This window comes from Phoca vitulina, unplaced genomic scaffold, assembly GCF_004348235.1.
Source record: "Phoca vitulina isolate PV1807 unplaced genomic scaffold, GSC_HSeal_1.0 scaffold4, whole genome shotgun sequence".
NCBI classification, from domain to species: Eukaryota; Metazoa; Chordata; class Mammalia; order Carnivora; family Phocidae; genus Phoca; species Phoca vitulina.
The window spans coordinates 80112452-80132646 of record NW_022589707.1 but is presented as its reverse complement, the minus strand read 5'-3'; the positions used below and the strand labels follow the sequence as shown (position 1 = coordinate 80132646).

Below are 20195 nucleotides of genomic sequence, written 5' to 3'. Positions count from 1 at the left end.
TTGGTGACGCATTAGGATGACGATGTTGATGATGGTTATTAAGCCCAAATTGCCTTAAGAGATGGCACCAACATGGGGCGCCTGGGTGGCTCAGTCGTTGGGCGTCTGCTTTCAGCTCAGGTCATGATCCCAGGGTCCTGGGATCGAGCCCCGCATTGGGCTCCCTTCTCAGCGGGGAGTCTGCTTCTCCCTCTGCCCCTACCCTGGCTCGAGCTCGCATGCACTCTCTCTCTCAAATAAATGAAATCTTAAAGAAGAGAGAGAGATGGCATCAACAATGAATAGCTGACTCCACTAGGTGGCATCTGGACGCTTCCCTTTAGCATGACTTCCTCGGAAGTCGCAGATTCGGGGCCTTAGCTGCCCGAGGTGTGTTGTGAGAGGGAGCTCCGTGCACACAAACCTAGCCAGGCTTGCTGGAAGAGAAAACAGCGAGTCAGGAAGACGTCAGCAGGGTCCAATGTGCTCTCCTCAGCCTATCAACCTGACTCCATAGTCACAGGGATCAGATTCCTCCATTTCCAATTCAAGGTTCTAGTGTCATCTGAGGTTCAAAGAGCAGAGCTGTTTATTCAGGCACTGTGTAACCCATGGGGAGTAAATGAAGTTCCTATAGAGAAGACCAAATATCTTGAGCTTAGAGCACCAGGCAGAAATCACTGTCTCCAATGGACCACCCCGCAGTCTTTTCTCCCTCCATTAAGGAACAGTCCTGACATTTTTTTTAAAGATTTTATTCATTTATTTGAGAGAGAGAGAAAGCACAAGCCAGGGAGGAGCAGAGGGAGAAGGACAAGCAAACTCCGTGCTGAGCACAGAGCCCCACGCAGGGCTCAATCCCACGACCCACGAGATCAACCTGAGCCAAAACTAAAAGCCAGATGCTTAACCGCCCCTTGACATTTTTACGTTGCTTCCCCTGGACCTTAGGCCAGTCAGTCAAAAGACACCATGACCAGCCCCCTCTGTCTTCTGCTTCCCATAACCTCTATCCCTGAAGGGGTCCCTCACCATTTATTTTATCTTTTTTAAAGATTTTATTTATTTGACAGAGAGAGACACAGCGAGAGAGGAAATACAAGCAGGGGGAGTGGGAGAGGGAGAAGCAGCCTTCCCACTGAGCAGGGAGTCCCATTCAGGGCTCGATCCCAGGACCCTGGGACCATGACCTGAGCCAAAGGCAGACGCTTAACAACTGAGCCACTCAGGTGCCCCTGAGCTCACCATTTTAGTCCTCCTGCCATTGTCTGGCCTCTGCTGTGCCGAGCCAGAGTCACTTTCCTAAGTGATCACACATCTTCCGGCAGCCCTGAAGGGTCAAGCATTTGGGTGGCCATGATTTGGAGGGGGGCGCACACGTTAGGCTTTGCTGTTTGTGCTTCACTGTCCTCCACCAGGGAACATGAAGCAAGTCCCCAAAGGAAGGATCAAAACACACTGAAGAATAACAGCCCACATCAGTAGTTACAAATTCTCCCCAGAACCCAACAAGAACCGGGGTCCGAGCTGGCCCTCGGTCCACAGGCCCCAGAGTAACGAATCTGCTTTGTCAGCTTCCTTCTGTCAGGGCTCACCAGGCTCCAGGTAATTCTGTCACCAGGATCCCGCAGGCTGCAGCCGGCCTCTGTGAGAAAAGTACCACTAAAGTAGCTTCGATCACGGGCCCCTGTCATTACATAGGAATCCCAATGCAGGGCTCTCTTTTATCTGTTCTGCATGTGGGGATTCCATGTATGATTTCTTCAAAGGATTCTGCTGCTAAAACGTTAGCCAAGCACTCTCCTACGTCATCCTGAAATATTCTCCTTCCTAGAAACCTAAGCTCTGTTGCAAATTTGGGCACATGATGTTCAGATCATTTCAGAGAAATGATTCCTCCTCCTTCTTAGAGGGCCTCCTCCAGACTTTGAAAACAAAGAGCCTTGTCCCTCCTCTTTGCTCAAGGTTGTGCCAGTCTCCCAACCAATCTCCTTCTCGAGTTCTCTCAGATGCTCAGGGCAAAGAATTCTCAAGGGGGGCCTTGACCTCTGAAGATTCGGTGCATGCCCCCAAAAGCCCGAGGCTACCTTCTGTTTCAGACTTGGTTCAGTCCCCTGGCATTGGCTTTCTGGTTCCTTGTTTTTTTTCAATTTTTCAATTGCTTAAAAATGATTGGTATTAAATGCTGAGTAGATGTTAAAATTTGTAAAATACATATAAAGTATAAAGAATCATAGTCCATGAGCAAAGATTTTTTATTTATTTGTCAGAGAGAGAGAGAGAGAAGCAGACTCCCCGCTGAGCAGGGAGCCCAGTGTGGGACTTGATCCCACGACTCCGGGATCGTGACCTGAGCCGAAGTCGGGCGCCCAACCAAGTGAGCCACCCAGGCAGCCCGACCCATTGTGTTCTTGATGATCTTTGGGGTTGCTGTCAGTGTTTACTATTATGAACAGTGCTGCTGTGAACGTTCTTGTACATATATCCTGGTATACCTGTCCAAGAGTTGCTCCCAGAGTGGAATTTCTGGGTCATAGTGCAGAAGCATGTTTATATTATCAAGACAATTCAAAATCGTTTTTCCAAAGTGGATGTTGCAATTTATGCTTCCATCATCGCTGGCTGTTTTGTTGCACTGTATCCTTGCCAGCCCTCGGTATTGTCCAACTTCCTAACTTTTACCAGTCCGGTACGTGTAAACTGGCATTTTCTTTTCTTTTCTTTTTTTTTTTAAGATTTTACTTATTCATTTGAGACAGAGAGATACATAGAGAAGAGCATGAGCAAGGGGAGAGGCAGAGGGAGAAGCAGGACATGGGGCTGGATCCCAGGACCCCGAGATCATGACCTGAGCCGAACGAAGGCAGACGCCCAACCATCTGAGCCACCCAGGCGCCCCTAAACTGGCTTTTCTTGTAGTTTTAATTGGTTTACAGGATTGCGGAAGAGGCTGAGAATATTTTCATGTCTATTGGCCATTTGTCTTTTCTCTCCTTTAAGTGCCTGTTCTGGGTAAGGCCACAGGCTTCAGAGCGTGGCCCGCAGGGACAGATGTCCCAGGCTAGAGTGTAGTTTCGAAGGTACAACGACGACTGAGGAGCGGCCCTCCTAGGCACCTGCATCCCATCTTGCTCAGTGACATACCCTCAAAACTACTGTCAGGGGGTCTCTGGCTGATACGACCGGCTCCACGCAGCCTAGTTAAGCAGCCGAGGTTGGAGCTCAGGGCCCCAGCATGCTTCCCCGGCCCACAACCCAGCGGAGAAAACCGGCGGTCTCCCCGCCCCGTTGCCCGCGCCGTGCGGCAGGCTGCTCACACTAAAGGTGGGACTGAGGACCCTCCGCTGTAGACTCTAAAATCCCACAAGTTCCTTCCGCTGTCAGTTCATCCTGTGTCATCAGAACCTGAGGTCTCATTCCTTGGGCCAACAAGTACTGCGCTGGGTGCTAGAGACGAAAACAGGAGAAGACCATCACGCCCGGCCCTCAGCCCGGCCGCGGGAGCGCACCGCCCGCCCACCAGGGGCTCCGCACGGCGCACCGTCGGCCTCGGCGCGGGCCCCGCCCCACGCCGCCCAGGCTTCCTCTCGGTGATGAAGTCTTGAACTCCGGGCCCAGGTCGCCCCCTAAGGGAGGCGCGTCACATGACCGCGCCGGGCGGAGGGGGTGGAGCCCAACGGCCGCGCCGCCGCCCGGTCGCCTAGCAACGCCCCCACGCGGAGCAATGCAGGCGGGCGGCGACAGGGAGCTGCAGGCCAAGAATTATTTGGAAAAACATCGGATTATGGAGTTGCTGAACTATCTCACCAGCGCCCTGCTCTTTTTCCGGCCAGGTAAGGGTCTGGCCTAGCACTCGGCTTTCGGTCCCACCCGCCTCCCCGCCCCGGCGGTGCCCAGAAATTCCCGGGACAGCCGGCCCGCGCTGCTCCCCGGTACCCCCCTCCACACGCAGCGTCGCCCCCGCCTCTCGGCTGCTTGAGCCCTTCTGCCGACCCGCGCCGTGGCCCTCGAACGAGTACTTCTTGAACGGCCTCCTTGTGTCTACCACCGGCCAGGTGCGCGGGCCTCACGCGGGGGGAGGCTCGTGGCGGGCGGGAGAGAGGCTCGGGGGAGGGTCGTCCTTAGTACTAGGGGAGTGTGGGCGAGGGCCTGCACTTCAGTGTCCTCTTCTGGAAAATGGGGAGAACAGTAGCGAGCTTCTGGACACGCCGGGAAGATTAAATGAGTAATATGTAAATTAACCCTATGCGGGGCAACCAACAGATGTTTCATTTTGATTGTTTATAAAAGTATACGTATGGGGTTTAAAAATCAAAAAGCAGGGCACCTGGGTGGCTCAGATGGTTGAGCGTCTGCCTTCGGCTCAGGTCATGGTCCCGGGGTTCTGGGATCGAGTCCCGCATGGGCTTCCTGCTCCTTGGGAGCCTGCTTCTCCCTCTGCTTCTCTCTCTCTCTCTCTCATGAATAAATAAATAAAATCTTAAAAAAAAAAAAAATCAGAAAGCCCTCTAAGGCTTATAGTGAAAAACAGCATGTTCCTCCCTGTCCCAGATTCCTACTCTACAGAATGATTCCCAACTCCTTTAGCTATTTACCTTGATATTTCTAAATCAGACTTGCACATACTTACTAATGTTCCCCCAACCCCCCAGGTTTAGATTTAGCCTCATACTATGTAAGAGGAAACTTGGAGCGCACACACACACTCACACCTGTTCCCACTCATCCCCACCTTCCCAATAAAGTTAGAATTCAATTTTGGTGTGACCAGTAGTCAGAATTTACATTATTATTAGGCAAATATCCACAGCTAATCCATATAGCATGCTATGATTATATTTCCTTTGCTGATTTCCCTGGAATTAATAATACTACATTTTAAATGTTTACTTAAATTTTCTGTGTCATTACTACTGATTTATCGATATCCTCTTTTTGTTGCAAGCAGAGATCTCCTCTCAGTAGGAAAGGAGATTCATCCTGTAATCACCACCCGCAGCACATCCCCGGCTCTGTCTGTCTTACTGCTCCAGGCTGGACTGCTGGCCCAGCTGCCCTGCTGTGCTGTATGGCAATCATTCAGGGGTTTCCCTCTATCTAACCCTAATCCTCTTCACCTCTCTCCTGTGCTTACAGCCTGTTTGTTTTATGGTGCTTGGGTCTCCCTCTTTTTTGCTTTTTCCCCCCTTCCTCTAGAGGAACATATCCTCTAGCGGCTCCCTGAGACAGTGTGCTTTGTTCGAGCAGTAAATATTTTGAGAACTCACGTATATGAAAGTGTATCATCCTACCCTCAAAGATGATGATAACTAGGGTAGATACAATTCTCAGTTAGAAAATATTGCTCTCAGAATTTGGAGGGCATTGCCCCTTTGTCTTCTAATTATCAATGAGATGCTGTTACCCCCTGTAACAATGTGAACTTTTTTTAAAAAAAGATCTTATTTATTTATTTATTTATTTATTTATTTGAGAGAGAGAGCCTGCGCATATGCGCACACAACCCGGGGCGGTGGGGGGGGGGGCAGAGGGAGAAGCAGACTCCCCGCTGAGCGGTCCTGATGCGGGGCTCCATCCCAGAACCCGAGATCATGACCCAAGCTGAAGGCAGATGCTTAACCGACTGAGCCACCCAGGCGCCCTACAATGTGAACTTCTTGAAACATCTCTACAAACTCCAAAGGGGGTGGGAAGGGCAGGGAGAAGGTGAAGAAACACTGAGGAGAAGCTAAGGAAGGGTTTGGCTGGTGTCCAGAGCACAGGGCCCTGCCTCCAAGTTCCCTGCCCAGATCCTCTTACTGGCAAAGAAGAGGGGGCTTGCACCTTTGGTGTCTGAGCCCTTAGCCTGAGGCTGCCTGACAAGTTTCTCTGGAGTCACCTGTTTTACCATAAAAATTTACAAGTTTTGTTCTTCTACAGATACATCCATTTCTTATTATTAATGTTTCATATTACTCACCAGAGTACGATTGATTCTCAGGAAGAAACACTATCTTCACCCGGGGTCTTTACGAAGCCTCTGGCGTTATGACATGTATCCCCGTTTGAAAAGCTTGGATCGTGAGGGATTTATGGAAAATAAGACTAGATAGTTGGATTGCATTTACTACTATTGAGGGAATAGGTCTACAGTCCCACGTCCTCAACTCCAAAATTCTAACAGCCCTGAAAACCAAATTTTCACAACTCATTTAACAGCAAAACCTAACATAACCTGAAGTCATTCGATAGGAAAACGTGTCACTTCCCAGTGACAATTCTGTGCTAGGGAGGGAGGGAGTATAAATGCTTAGGGGAGGCCTTTAATAAAATTAGAATTTCATTTTTAAAAAGGAGACAGTTGTAACCCAGATGACAGATGCTGCTATGGGAATGGTTAAAGGAGGATAAGATATCTTTGAGAGTTATGGAGGACTAGGTTTGGGGGTTCCAGATACTTCCTGTATTTGAGTTATAGAGTGTGGAAAAGCCTGCAAATTTTAGGGAGCACATTGCCTGGATTCGTACTAGCTGTGGGGCTTGGAGAAGTGATGGTTATGAGGAATACCAGGCACATAGTGAGGGCTCAATAATTATTAGCTGCTATTATTAAGATGTGAACTTGAGGTTTTGTTTCCCTTGAAAAACTGATTGTCATTATCAGCTGACATATAACTTAGGTGGTTAGTAACATTTGGATCCTCCCTTCATGTTTTATTTTTTAATTTTTTTTTAAAGATTTATTTATTTGAGAGAGAGCGCACGCACAGTTGTGGGGGGAGGGGAGAGAGAATCTCAAGCCGACTTCCAAGTCCAGCGCAGAGCCTGACACGGTACTCGATCCCAGGACCCTGAGATCATGACCTGAGCCAAAACCAAGAGTCGGATGCTCAACCAACTGATCCAGCCAGGCACCCCACTTCATGTTTTAAAAAGTTACATCTTTAGGGGCAGCTGGTTGCCCCAGTCAGTGGAGCATGCAATTCTTGTTCTCGGGGTTGTGAGTTCAATCCCCATGTTGGGTAGAGAGATTACTTAAAAATAAAATATTTCTGTGAAGTTAATATCTTTTTTAAATTTAATTTATTGGGACACCTGGGTGGCTCAGTCGGTTAAGCGGCTGCCTTCGGCCTGGGTCATGATCCCAGGTTTCTGGGATCGAGTCCCACATCGGGCTCCTTGCTCAGCAGGGAGCCTGCTTCTCCATCTCTCTCCCTCTGCTTGTGCTCTCTCTGTCAAATAAAATCTTTAAAAATAAATAAATAAATAAATAAATTTAATTTATTTATTTGAGAGAGACAACACAAGCAGGGGAAGCAGCAGAGGGAGAGGGAGAAACAGTCTCCCCACTGATTAAGGAGCCCAATGTGGGGGCGCCTGGGTGGCTCAGTTGGTTAAGCAACTGCCTTCGGCTCAGGTCATGATCCTGGAGTCCCGGGATCGAGTCCCGCATCGGGCTCCCTGCTCAGCAGGGAGTCTGCTTCTCCCTCTCCTGCTCCCCCCTCTTGTGCTCTCTCTCTCTCTCTCTCAAATAAATAAATAAATAAATCTTTAAAAAAAAATAAAAATAAAAAGGAGCCCAATGTGGGACTCCCATCCCAGGACCCTGGGATCATGACCTGAGCCAAAGGAAGATGCCCAACCAACTGAGCCACCCAGGCGCCCCTCTTTAAAGTTAATATCTTTATTATTTCTGTTGTAAGCATTTTAAAAGCATTTTTAGAAGCAGGCAGAGTATAAATTATAGACTCCAGACATAAACATTATAGCATCTCATATAGTCTAAAGGATATACAGTAAAAATCCTTCATCAGAGAAACACACCAAGTTCTATTAGCATTATTTACTTACTCTTGAAAAGTAGTGAATTAAAATTCAAACAGCCTTTTTTCTCTTTCTGAATTTGATAAATAGGTCAGAGAGAAGCAACAGAAGACTACATACATGATGTGATTGCCTTTAGTAACCCATTTGTTTCTATAGTCTGTTAAAATTTGTACAGAAAGGCACAAGAGAGATCTAAAAACATAATCACAATGTGTGGATGTTATTTGAATAAGTGTTTAAATTCACTTTTACTTTTTAAATTTTCTTTACTATTTTTTGTAAGATTTTATTTATTTGAGAGAGAGAGAGAGACAGTGCATGAGCAGGGGGAAGGGGCAGAGGGAGAGGGAGAGAAGCAGACTCCCTGCTGAGCACGGAGCCAGACGTGGGACTTGATCCCAGGACCCTGAGGTCATGACCTGAGCTGAAGTCAGATGCCACCCAGGCGCCCCTACTTTTTTATTTTTAAAAAGTGTTCACAATTCATAACATTTGTGGGACAACCTGATACCATAAGACTCCTAGAAGAAAATACAGGAAAGAAGCTCCCTGACACAGTCTTGGCAATGATTTTTCAGATATGACACCAAAAACACAAACAACAAAATAAAAAAATCAACAACTGGGACTACATCAAACTTAAAAGCTTCTGCACCACAAAAGAAAGGATCAACAAAATGAAAAGCCAACCTATAGAATGGGAGAAAATATTTGCAAACTATATATCAGTTAAGATCTAAAATGTATAAAGAACTCCTACAACTCAATAGCAAAAAATCTGATTTAAGAATGGGCAAGGCGGGGCGCCTGGCTGGCTCAGTCAGGAGAGCGCGGGACTCGATCTTGGGGTCGTGAGTTTGAGCCCCACGTTGGGTGTAGAGATTACTATAAAAAAATAAACTAAAAAAAATGGGCAGAGGAACTAAATAGACATTTTTCAAAGAAGATATACAATGGCCTGCGGGTACATTAAAAGATGTTTAACATCACTAATCATCAGGGAAATGCAAATCAAAACCAAAATGAGATACCACCTCACATGTGTTGGAATGGCTAGTGTCAAAGAGGCAAAGATAACAAGAATGTGGAGAGAAAGGAACCCTTGTGCACTGTTGGTGGGAATGCAAGCTGGTGCAGCCACTGTGGAAAACAGTATGGAGGTTCCTCAAAAAAAAAAAAAAAATCAGAACTACCGTATGCCCCAGCAATTCCACTTCTGGGTATATATCCAAAGGAAATGAAAACAGGATCTGAAAGAGAGATCTGCACTCTCATGTTTATTGCTGCATAATTAACGATAGCCAAGATACGGAAACAGCCTAAGTGTCTGTCTACAGATGAATGAATAATGAAGATGTGGTATATTTATACAATGGAATATTATTCAGCCATGAGAGAAAAGGAAATCCTGCCATTTGCAATGTGGATGCCCCTTGAGGATATGCTAAGTGAGCCAAGTGAGAGAAAGACAAATACTGCATGATATCGCCTATATGGGGAATCTAAAAAAGCCAGTTGTAAAAACAGAGTAGAATGGTGAGTGGTGGGGGAGTAGGAGAGCTGTTGTTTAAGGGTATGTACCTGCAACTCGTAGGTCAGTCTTGGAAATCGAATGCACGGCATAGTGCTTACAGAAGGTATTACTGTATGATAAACATTAAACTTGCTGAGAGACTAGATCTTAATTATTCCTGCCCCAAAAAAGAAATGATAATTATGTGATGTGATAAAGGTGTAGCTAATACTACAGTGACAATCATATTGCAAACTATAAATGTATCAGATCAACATGTTATGTAATTACATGTATTACACAATGCTACATGTCAGTTACATCTCAAAAGAAGTCCTTATCTTTTAGAGATACATGCTCAAATATTTATTAATGAAATATTATCACTGTAATTGACTTCAAAATAATACAGGAAGAGGGGACCTGGATGAGATGATGGTGAAATGAGACTGGCCACGAATTTTAACAGTTAAAGTTGGTTGATAGGTTCATTATACTTTCCTACTTTTATATATTTACGAAATTCTCAAGAAAAAGTCTTTTTTTTTTTTTAAGATTTTACTTATTTATTTGACAAAGAGAGAGAGAGCACAAGCAGGGGGAGCAGGGAGTGGGAGAGGGAGAAGCAGACTCCCTGCTCAGCAGAGAGCCCGACACAGGGGCTCGATCCCAGGACCCCTGGATCATGACCTGAGCCGAAGGCAGATGCTTAACCAACTGAACCACCCAGGTGCCCCTAAGAGTCTTTGTTTTTATTTGTATTTTATCCCTTTTAGCTGGCTACCTTCTTCCATGCATCATGTTGTACCTTTTTTTTTTTTTTTTTTTTGGTTTTCGACACTTGTCTGCAAATTAGAATCACCTGAGGAGCTTTTTAAAAAAATGCTCAGGTCCCATATATGGGGTAGAGCACTTTATATATGTAATTAATTGTCTAATGTCTTGTTTTACTTGTAAGCAAGGTCTGTGACCCCAGTGCCTAGTACAGTACTTTGAACATAGTTATTTAATAATTGTTAAATGATTGTTTCCATTTGTGATGTATCTTAATTTTATGTCAGAAAGAATTGGAACTATTCTTTTACAGAAAAGCCAAGAGAGTATTTAATATCTATATTGGAACGACTGAGAATTGCCAAAATAACAGGCGTGGCTTTTCCTTTCTTTATGGACCACTCTAACATTGTGTCTATGTTTGAGATGATGGACACTTCAGAGAAAGGCGCTGTATCATTCGCGCAGTACAGAGAAGGTCAGTACCCTCCACCCGCTGACGAACAGTGTGTGCTCAGTCCTTAACGTTCCCTAGTTGAAAATAATGCTCGCTTCGTAAATTTTCCCTTCTTCTCATTCTGATTTTACAGGCCTAAAAACCCTGGGTCTGTTGAATGAAGATGAAGTTTTAAAAGATGATGGACATGTAATAACTTTGGAAAAATTCAGATCTGAAGTGTAAGTTTATTTTTACATGGCTGATATTTAAATGACATGACATGACTTTGAAGTACAAGTAATATAATTTAAAACAGAAGTTCCTACCTTTTGACAGAAACATTTCATTCCCTTGAAACTTTCAGCTATCTAGAAAGCAAGGAGTGACAGTCAAGTCTGGAATTAGGAAGTTCCCGGGGCAGATTAATTCTTTTCTCAATGGGAAAGCCCAGCAGTTCTCAAAGAAATGTGGGAGAGAAGCTCCAGTCTGCTAGAACTAACAGAAAAGCTTTGTTCCCAAGACACTAGTTGGAAAATCTCTCTATAAAATACAGAGCAATAGAAGTTCTCTCAAGAGTTATTTCCTCAAAGTTATATATCACCAAGTAAATGTTTATTGATAGTATAGGTTGTGGGCGCCTGGCTGGCTCAGTCAGTAGAGAATGAGACTCTTGATCTCAGGGTCATGAGTTCAAGCCCCACACTGGGCGCAGAGCTTACTTAAAAACAAACAAAAAAAAAACAGTATAGGTTGCATGCCAGCCCAACAATTTTAGATTTGAGGTATTACAGTTTGAAAAGTACTAACTAAATGCTAAGTCAGAAAAAAAAAAAAAGAAATAAAATTTGATAGTTGTAGAAGGCTTCTAACCAATGGAACTCAATTCCTTTATTTTGTTTTCTGAGGATTTATTAATCAAGAAATCATTATGTAACAGAGTCCAGAGCCAGGGAAAAGTTGGAAGAAAAAAAAAGTTAAAGATTTCTATCTCATTCTCACTTACATAAACATTAAACAAAAACTGTTTAGTTCCCATCCCTACCCCAGGGGAAAGACAAACACAGCGCTCTGGCCTGAAATGTTTCATCCAAATGGAAAGGCTGCCTACTGTCATATGGAATGGAACTAGGAAGGGAATTTATTGATTGATTGATTCATTCATTCATTTATAAAGATTTCTTTATGAGAGAGAGAGTGAGTAGTGCACACAAGGGTGGGGGGCAGAGAAGAGAGCGGCAATCTCCAGCAGACTCCCCACCGACCGTGGAGGCCAATGCATGGGGCTTGATCCCATGACCCTGAGATCATGACCCTGAGATCATGACCTAAGCCAAAACCTAGAGTCCGACACTCACCCAACTGAGCCACCTAGGCGCTCCTAGGAAGGATTTTAAATGTAAGGACATTTGTGGAAAATGAGAGCAATTCTGTTTTAGTCACCATCTCATGTTTTCTTACAGGAAATAGAGTGAATTTCCAAACCAAATACAGGAACTTCAATTATAAACATGCATTCTAAATTGATTTTTTTAAAAATTTATTTGCTACGTTTATCTACAATAGTCTCCCTTAATTAGCATAGGAAATTGAAAATTCGTTGTAATTTATTATCTCTGCTCTTGTATCTTATTCAACAGACATACTTAGCATTTATATTTGTAAATGAAATTACTCTGAGTTTTCCTGGCTTCTGAGTTTTCTGTTTTTGTTTTCTTAGGAACAAGAGGACTGAGAAAATATGGTCAGCATTTTAATAACACCATAAGTCCAAGATAATAAATGATTCTATAAAGTTTTCAATTGTCCAGTTTCATTAATTCAGAACGTCATCATATAACTTGAAATCCAATTGGCTTCCTCTTTGTTAAAAACAAAAACAAAAACTCCAAAACAAAAAAGGATGCATTATTTTCCAGTGTTAGGCCAGTTTGTCCTCAAATTAAGTAGAATCTCAACATCTTGTTGAGCCAGTTTGTAAATTCCAACTTCATTTAATGCCTCTGTGGCAGGAGGCTGCCCTGAAGCGGACTGGAGGACATCTTTCAGAAGTAGGGCAGAACCGACGTTCAGGTTCAAAACAATACAGGCTTCTTTTACACTGTTTAAAAAAAAAGGTAGGAGGGAAATGAGATATCCATTATCTGTGTCATCCACATTATTCCACAATATTTTCGAAACTAAACAGCTTCCCTGCACTGTCCATATGCCCTCTGTAAAAAGTATTGATGGATTTCTTATTTGGCTCTTTCAACACATTAGGACTATGTATTTGTACAGTGTTTATATTTAATAGATTAATGTAACAGGACCATTGTTTTCAATATGTATCTATTACTTCCCAAAATATAATAATGATACTAACACAATAGCCTATTAAATGTAGCTAAGACTTTAGCTAGATTAGAATATGGAAAGAGAAACAAACAAAAAAAATCAGATAACTTACTAAAATGAGCAAAAATAAATCTTTCATTTTATAATAACTTTAAAAGGAATACTTTATAATCTCAAATTCCCCCAATAATTTAAATTTTAAATCAACAATTTCTAAAAATACTCCTAAGACTTTTTTGTACATACATTTATAGTTATGCTTAGAACCAAAATTAATACTAAATATTTAGGAAAACAAATTTTCTTCAGGCCTGGCTTACTATTAGGTACTAAGCATATTTTCAATTTCTTCTACTTCTTGAATGTGGCAGAACTGCACTTGTTCGCATTTTCTCTCTCCAGTAACATGCAAATAGGAGCATTAAACCAAATGCAAGCAACAAAAAGCCTAACACATAATTTAGATCCATTTTTGATAAACTTGGGGAATCATGAATCACATCTTAGATTATCTGGGTACACAGTGCATGTTTTTAAATTTCAATTGATGCTCTATTTATCCCACCAAACATCACTGGAACCGGAGAGTTGTTAGGAAAAAAAAAAAAGGAATCAACCTCGTCTAAACGCTTAGTAGTCACTGTTAAATATTGAGCTTACTGTTTAAAATAATTTTCTGGTCTCTTGCAATAGTGGGAGAACAAGGGAAACAGATTCCGAGTCATATCAAACTGCAACTGAGCCGCTCCTCCTTCATTGAAGTGATTAGCAAGAATGATCTGAAACAAAGAGCAGGTCCTGTAACGGCCGCCTTGATCCTCACAGCCCCGACATGCGGCCTCCTCTCACTTACTTCTTGGTAGATGTATACATCCAGCTTCTCCACAAGCATTTGCCAGAAAATTTTAAACAAGGAGAAGCAGAGCTGCTGCTCCAGCTGAAGGGAGCGGTCTCTGAGCGTGAGCAGCAGTGGGCAGGCCGAGCTGGACAGGGACATCACCGCTTGCTCGGCCTGCGACGGCAACGACAGCCACCTGCAAGACACAAGGGCAGCACGCCTGTGGCACGTTAAGTGTGACCACAAGATTTTCAAAACGTGGTGTTTGTTTTTGTTTTGTTTTGTTTTTTAAGATTTTATTTATTTTTTTGACAGAGAGAGACACAGCGAGAGAGGGAACACAAGCAGGGGGAGTGGGAGAGGGAGAAGCAGGCTTCCCGCGGAGCAGGGAGCCCGATGTGGGGCTTGATCCCAGGACCCTGGGATCATGACCTGAGCCGAAGGCAGTCGCTTAACGACTGAGCCACCCAGGCGCCCCAAAACGTGGTGTTTTTAAAGATTTAACAGATCCTTTCAAATTCGGGGAAGCGCACTTTGGATAAGAAACGATGTACCGCCCAGCATGAAAAGCTGTCTGAGAAAATAAATATATTTGTTTCCCCTGCCTCAGGGGACCTATCTAGAAAAATGTTGCTATGGTTTTCTTCTAGGATTTTTATGGTTTCAGGTCTCATATTTAGGTCTTTAATCCATTTTGAATTTATTTTTGTGTATGGTGTAAGAAAAGTGGTCCAGTTTCATTCTTCTGCATGTTGCTGACCAGTTTTCCCAACACCATTTGTTGTGGAGACTGTCTTTTTCCCATTTTTCCTTCCTGCTTTGTGGAAGATTAATTGACCATATAATCATGGATTTATTTCTGGATTTTCTAATCTGTTCTATGATCTAGGTGTCTATTTTTGTGTCAGTACTGTACTGTTTTGATGCCTACAGCTTTGTAATGTAATTGAGGTCTGGAACTGTGATGCTTCCAGCCATGCTTTTTATTTGTTTTCCAAGATTGCTTTGGCTGTTCAAAGTCTTTTGTGGTTCCATACAAATTTTAGGATTATTTGTTCTAGCTCTGTGAAAAATGCTGTTGGTATTTTGATAGGGATTGCATTAAACGTGTAGATTGCTTTGGGTAGCATAGACTTTTTAACAATGTTTGTTCTTCCAATCCATGAGCAGGGAATGTCTTTCCATTTCTTTGTGCCATCTTCAATTTTTTTCATCAGTGTTACAGTTTTCAGAGTACAGGTCTTTCACCTCTTTAGTTAGGTTTATTCCTAGGTTATCTTATTATTTTTGGTACAATTGTAAATGGGATGGTCTCCTTAATTTCTTTTTCTGCTTCTTTATTATTGGTGTATAGAAATGCTACAGATTTTTGTACATTGTGTATTCTATGACTTTACTGAATTCATCATTAGTTCTAGCAGTTTGTTGGTGGAGTCTTTCAGGTTTTCTATATACAGTATCAGGTCATCAACAATTAACGTTTTACTTCTTCCTTACCGATCTGGATGTCTTTTCTTTCTTTTTGTTGTGTGATTGCTGTGGTTAGGACTTCCAGTATTAGACTGAATAAAGTGGTGAGAGTGGACATCCCTGTTTTGTTCTGACCTTAGGGGGAAAGGCTCTCAGCTTTTCCCCACTGAGGATGATGTTCACTGTGGGATCTTCATATATGGCCTTTATTATGTTCAGGTATGCTCCCTCTAAACCTAATTTGTTGAGGGTTTTTTACCATGAATGGATGTTATACTTTGTCAAATGTTTTTTCTGCATCTATTGAAATGATTATATGGTTATCCTTTCTCCTACTGATGTAAATGTGTGTCGCTGACTGATTTGCAAATATTGAACTACTCTTGCAACCCAGGAATAAATCCCACTTGATTGTGGAGAATGATTTTTTTTTAATGGACTGTTGGGTTTGGCTTGGTAGTATTTTGTTGAGGATTTTTGCATCTATATTCATCAGGGAGATTGGCCTGTAATTCTCTTTTTTTGTGGTGGCTTTATCTGGTTTTGGTATCAGGGTAATGCTGGCCTCATGGAATGAATTAGGAAGTTTTCCTTCCTCTTCTAATTTTTGGAATAATTTGAGAAAAATAGGTATTTATCATCTTTCAATTTTTAGCAAACTGGATTTGATAGTTGAGTTGTCAGCAAATACAAAAGGACCTACCTTTCTTTTTTATACAATTTTGCAGCTTCTTTAACTTCTCTAAAAACGTGGTCTACTTGGCGGGTCAACATGTCATGCTTTAAACGTTCCAGCAGGTTAATCATGTCATCAAAGACAGAACTCTCCATCGAGGCTAGCTGTCCCAGCTGCAACTTACTGAGGGTGTTATTCTCTGCAAAGACCTCCAGTGCTGCCTGTTGAAGTTGTAGGAAGAACTGAAAGCAAAAATAGGTCAATATGGTCATTAAGATACTTCTTTTTTAACAGCTTGAAATATAATTCATGTACTACATCTCATTCATTTCAAGTGGACAATTCATTGGCTTTTAGCATATATTCAGAGTTGTGCATTTATCACCAGAGTCAATTTTAGAATGTTTTCATTACCCCAAAAAGATACCCCACACTTAACCATCATCTCCCAATCCCCTCCCTGCATGCCACCCCCAACCGTAGGCAACGACTGATCTTCCTGTCTTTGTCGACTTGCCTGTTCTGGACGTTTCATATAAATGTAATTATACAATTTATGATTCTTTGTGACTGGCTTCTTTCATTTAGTATATTTTCAAGGTTCATCTATGCTGTAACATGTATCAGTACTCAAATTTCTTTTCATTACTGAATAATATTCCATTATATTTACATTTACATTTTATTTATATATATCTATTTTATTTATCCATTCATCAGTTGACAGATAATTGGGTTCTTTCCACCTTTTTGTCTTTATGAATAATACCGCTATGAACATTTGTGTGTAAGTTTTTGTGTAGATAATTGTCTTCATTTCTCTTGGATATACCTAGAAGTAGAATTGCTGGATCATATGGTAATTCTTTAACTATTTGAGGATATGACAGACTATTCTCCCCAGTGACTGCCCCAGCCATGTGTGACCACTCAAATTTCTCCACATCTGAACTAATAACACTATCTTTTTTAGTATAGCCATCTTAGTTTATATTTAGTTGTATCTCACTTTTTTTTTTTTTTTTTTTGAGTAAGGAGGGGGAGTGTGTAAGCAGTGGGGGTGGGTGGCAGAGGGAAAGGGAGAAAGAGAATCTCAAGCAGACTCCTCACCCAGCATAGAGCCCAACGTGGGGCTGGATCTCATGACCCTGAGATCATGACCTGAGCCAAAATCAAGGGTTGGATGCTCAACCAACTGAGCCAGCCAGGTACCCCATCTCACTGTGATTTTATTTTTTATTTATTTTTATTTAAATTCAATTAATTAACATATACTGTATTATTGGTTTCAGAGGTAGAGGTCTCACTGTGATTTTAATTTGCATTTGCCTGATGGCTAACTTCTTTGGGTACTCATTTTTTCCAGACACAGACTGAGAATTGTAGTAAACCCAGCAGATTTATGAGAGTTAAGAAAATTAAAATGTCATTTTTACAGTGGCATTTTCAGTAGAATTCATATTTTTCTGTAGGGTAGAAAAAATATTTTTTCTAATACGAATAATGCTGTAGATAATTAGCAAAAGATTAAAAACAGCCTAAATGTCCACTGACAGGGGACTGGATATGGCCACACTAGTGACTGTTCACGGATGGACATGTGAGAAGCCAAGTTGGTATTTTCTGCTCAAACTATCTGAGAAGAGGCACTTGTCCTTTTGAGGTTGCTGAAGGACAATGTGAGCTTGGAGTACCTTGGTACCTGTGGCCACACCTCCCAGAGCCTGCCTGAGAATGAAGCCAGAAGTGAACGAGTTTAGGGCAGCCATGCCTAATACTTTCAGTTACACAAATTCCTCACCTCCTCCCTCCAGCCCCCCACCCCCACTCAGGCCAGCATGAATTGGGGTTCTGTCACCTACAACTCAAAAATTCCTGACTCTGAAGGGCTGGGTATGTTGGGCTTGGCATAATCTGGCAATAGTCAGAGAGCTATTAGTATAGAATCTAAATGAATGGAAGGTGAACTCTGTCCACTCTTCTTTTTTCTATCTAGGAAATACAAGAGCTTTAATTTTATTGTTAAGCATTTACAGGCTGAAGGACCATGAAGATGGTTAAATAATTTTTTTTAAAGATTTTATTTATTCAACAGAGAGAGTGAGAGAGTACAAACAGGGGGAGCAGTAGAGGGAGAGGGAGAAGCAGGCTCCCCGCTGAGCAGGGAGCCCGATGCGGGGCTCGATCCCAGGACCCTGGGACCATGACCTGAGCCGAAGGCAGACGCTTAACCAACTGAGCCACCCAGGCGCCCCTGGTTAAATAATTTTTGATGTTAAAAAGAATTTGTACTATGAAAACATGCAAGGACAAAGAACTCATTCATGATTTGAAGAGTAAGTCTAAATTCAGTTATTATTCTGTTGACAGAAGGACCAGTTAATTCAGCATCAGATGATAAATCTCCTAAGGAGAGGGATGACGGCCAATTCATCGCTGTTAACAGACTATGGCACCAAGTAAGGTAGTTAATGATGTTCCACAAATAATTCGCCGAAGCTAAAAATCTGGCCTTGAATGAGTCTCTTATTACATCATCTGGCACAAGAATCAGGAATGACAATTTGTTTTATGACAAAGCTTAGCAGAAAATGGAGCAGCGTGGGGGCTGAGTGAAGAAAGCACTTACTAAAATGAGGAAAACAACACATGAAAGTACACAATGAAAAAATGTATTCTAATTAGATGACTTTATAAACAGAAATGCATTGATCATTACACTCTACATTATATTCATCCTATGAAATAATTATTTTGTGTCTTATTTTCCTTGCTCAGCAGAATGATATTACATACATGGATTTCAGTTAACGTCTTTGTAGAAAAAAGGCTTTAAATAGTTGTCCCAGCCAGAGTCCAGATTAGAATAAACTATGACTGTGTTTCTCAAGTTTTCATCTTGTTTATATTTGTTATTATATTTATTTTTGTTTCCTATTTTTTTGGTTTATTACCCTGTATTTAATTAAGATGAAGACTTTTTTGTTTCGTTTGTTCTTTCACAGTAAGGGAACACATTTTCTTCTATATAATGTACTAGCATTATACAATTTTTTGTCATAAATTCATAATTTAAAATATATTCTTTTAAATAAAAACTTAAAACAACAACAAAGTAAACAAATAAAATATATTCTTGGTACATTTTCCAGACTCTCTAACTCAGGCATTGAATATTTTTAAATGCCTGTGTTTGACTATATTTCATTTCTCCTTTTATTTTTTATTTTATTGTATTAAGATTTGACAGTGTACAGACATTTCATTTACCTTGTCCATCTTTGTGACTCATCTGTACACACTCAAAAATTATGTTTTCTAGTATCCTATGAACTTATCACCAATCCTTAATCAATCTTTCTAATTATTTTACACTGGAATTTTTCAATTCCCACTTTACCTACCACTTTTTATAAGTGGTATTTTTAAGTCTTAGAGTTAAAATTATAGTTGTTTTGTTGTTTTACTTTCCTATTTTCATTTCATGACACAATCATATAATACTTTATAATGTATCTCAGTATAGCTTTTTTACCATTTAATACATATTTCACTGTTTTATGGCCATGTTAATTCTCTGCTAATACTTCCTTCATGAAACCTACTTCATGGGACACACTGGTGAAAACCCAAGCTGATTTCTGTATCCATACAGATGATCATGCAAGAGTGATTCCAAACCCAAGGGCACCCTGTCCAAGGAGTTCCTGGAGACCCTCTGAGATCATTCTAATATGTAAAATATCCAAAGGAATTAATCTATGTTAAGGCTATAAAGGCGAATTAAGTTTCTTCACTTTTGGCCAGAAGTACATATTGGAAAATCTGGCTACCAAATGCCTTGATACCCAATATATTCCTTGGATTAATAAAAAGAGTAAACAGAAATTACTAATTAATAATTATATTTAGGCAGGGGCACCTGGGTGGCTCAGTTTGAGTCCCCACATAGAGATTACATTAAAAAATAAAATAAAAATAATAATATTTGATACCTTTGGGATGCCTTTAAAAGATGCGTAAATACAGGGGCACCTGGGCGGCACAGTCGGTAAGCCGCTAACTCTTGATTTCGGCTTAGGTCATGATCTCAGGGCTGTGAGATGGAGCACGGGGTCTGCGCTCAGCAGCAGTCGGCTTGGGATTCTTTCTCTCCCTCTTCCTCTGCCCCTGCCCCCGCTCTCAAGCGTTCGCACACGCTCAAATAAATCTTTAAATTAATTAATTAATTAATTAATTTAGGCGCACCAAATCTGTCAACACACAGAATTGTGTGGAAAAAGGAAAGATAAATAAAATTCTTGGACGTAAAAGGCTTTATAATACTTGCTAACCAGACCCAAGGTTTTGATTTTTAGACTTATTT

General features: G+C 41.7%; 2 protein-coding genes across 3 annotated transcripts in view; one reads left to right on the top strand and one right to left on the bottom strand.

Annotated features, from left to right (window-relative positions):
- The first annotated feature begins 3538 nt into the window (after window positions 1-3538).
- On the top strand, window positions 3539-18527 carry EFCAB10 (EF-hand calcium binding domain 10). 2 transcript variants are annotated; one of them, XM_032402347.1, is made up of 4 exons: window positions 3539-3812; window positions 10386-10550; window positions 10663-10750; window positions 18200-18527. In XM_032402347.1, the coding sequence occupies exons 1-4, from the start codon at window positions 3704-3706 to the stop codon at window positions 18210-18212; spliced, it is 375 nt and encodes a 124-aa protein (XP_032258238.1). In that variant the 5' UTR covers window positions 3539-3703; the 3' UTR covers window positions 18213-18527. The 2 variants fall into 2 exon arrangements, with proteins under 2 accessions (XP_032258238.1, XP_032258237.1); XM_032402346.1 differs by lacking the exon at window positions 18200-18527 and adding an exon at window positions 12229-12306.
- The window catches only part of RINT1 (RAD50 interactor 1), a 30797-nt gene continuing 22638 nt past the window's right edge, over window positions 12037-20195 (bottom strand). The window contains exons 12-15 of the mRNA XM_032402345.1: window positions 15857-16071; window positions 13699-13879; window positions 13506-13624; window positions 12037-12609 (exon numbers count right to left, since the gene is read on the bottom strand). Coding sequence (XP_032258236.1) covers window positions 12417-12609; window positions 13506-13624; window positions 13699-13879; window positions 15857-16071 — 708 coding nt within the window. The 3' untranslated portion in view covers window positions 12037-12416. The remainder of the gene's footprint in view (window positions 12610-13505; window positions 13625-13698; window positions 13880-15856; window positions 16072-20195) is intronic.

Excerpts from the sequence above, each read along its gene's own strand:
- EFCAB10 (XM_032402346.1), top strand. The coding sequence starts at position 3,704 with ATGCAGGCGGGCGGCGACAGGGAGCTGCAGGCCAAGAATTATTTGGAA. Across the intron at positions 10,551-10,662 it reads ATTCGCGCAGTACAGAGAAG|GCCTAAAAACCCTGGGTCTG; the intron begins GTCAGTACCCTC and ends CTGATTTTACAG. Across the intron at positions 10,751-12,228 it reads GAAAAATTCAGATCTGAAGT|GAACAAGAGGACTGAGAAAA; the intron begins GTAAGTTTATTT and ends TTGTTTTCTTAG.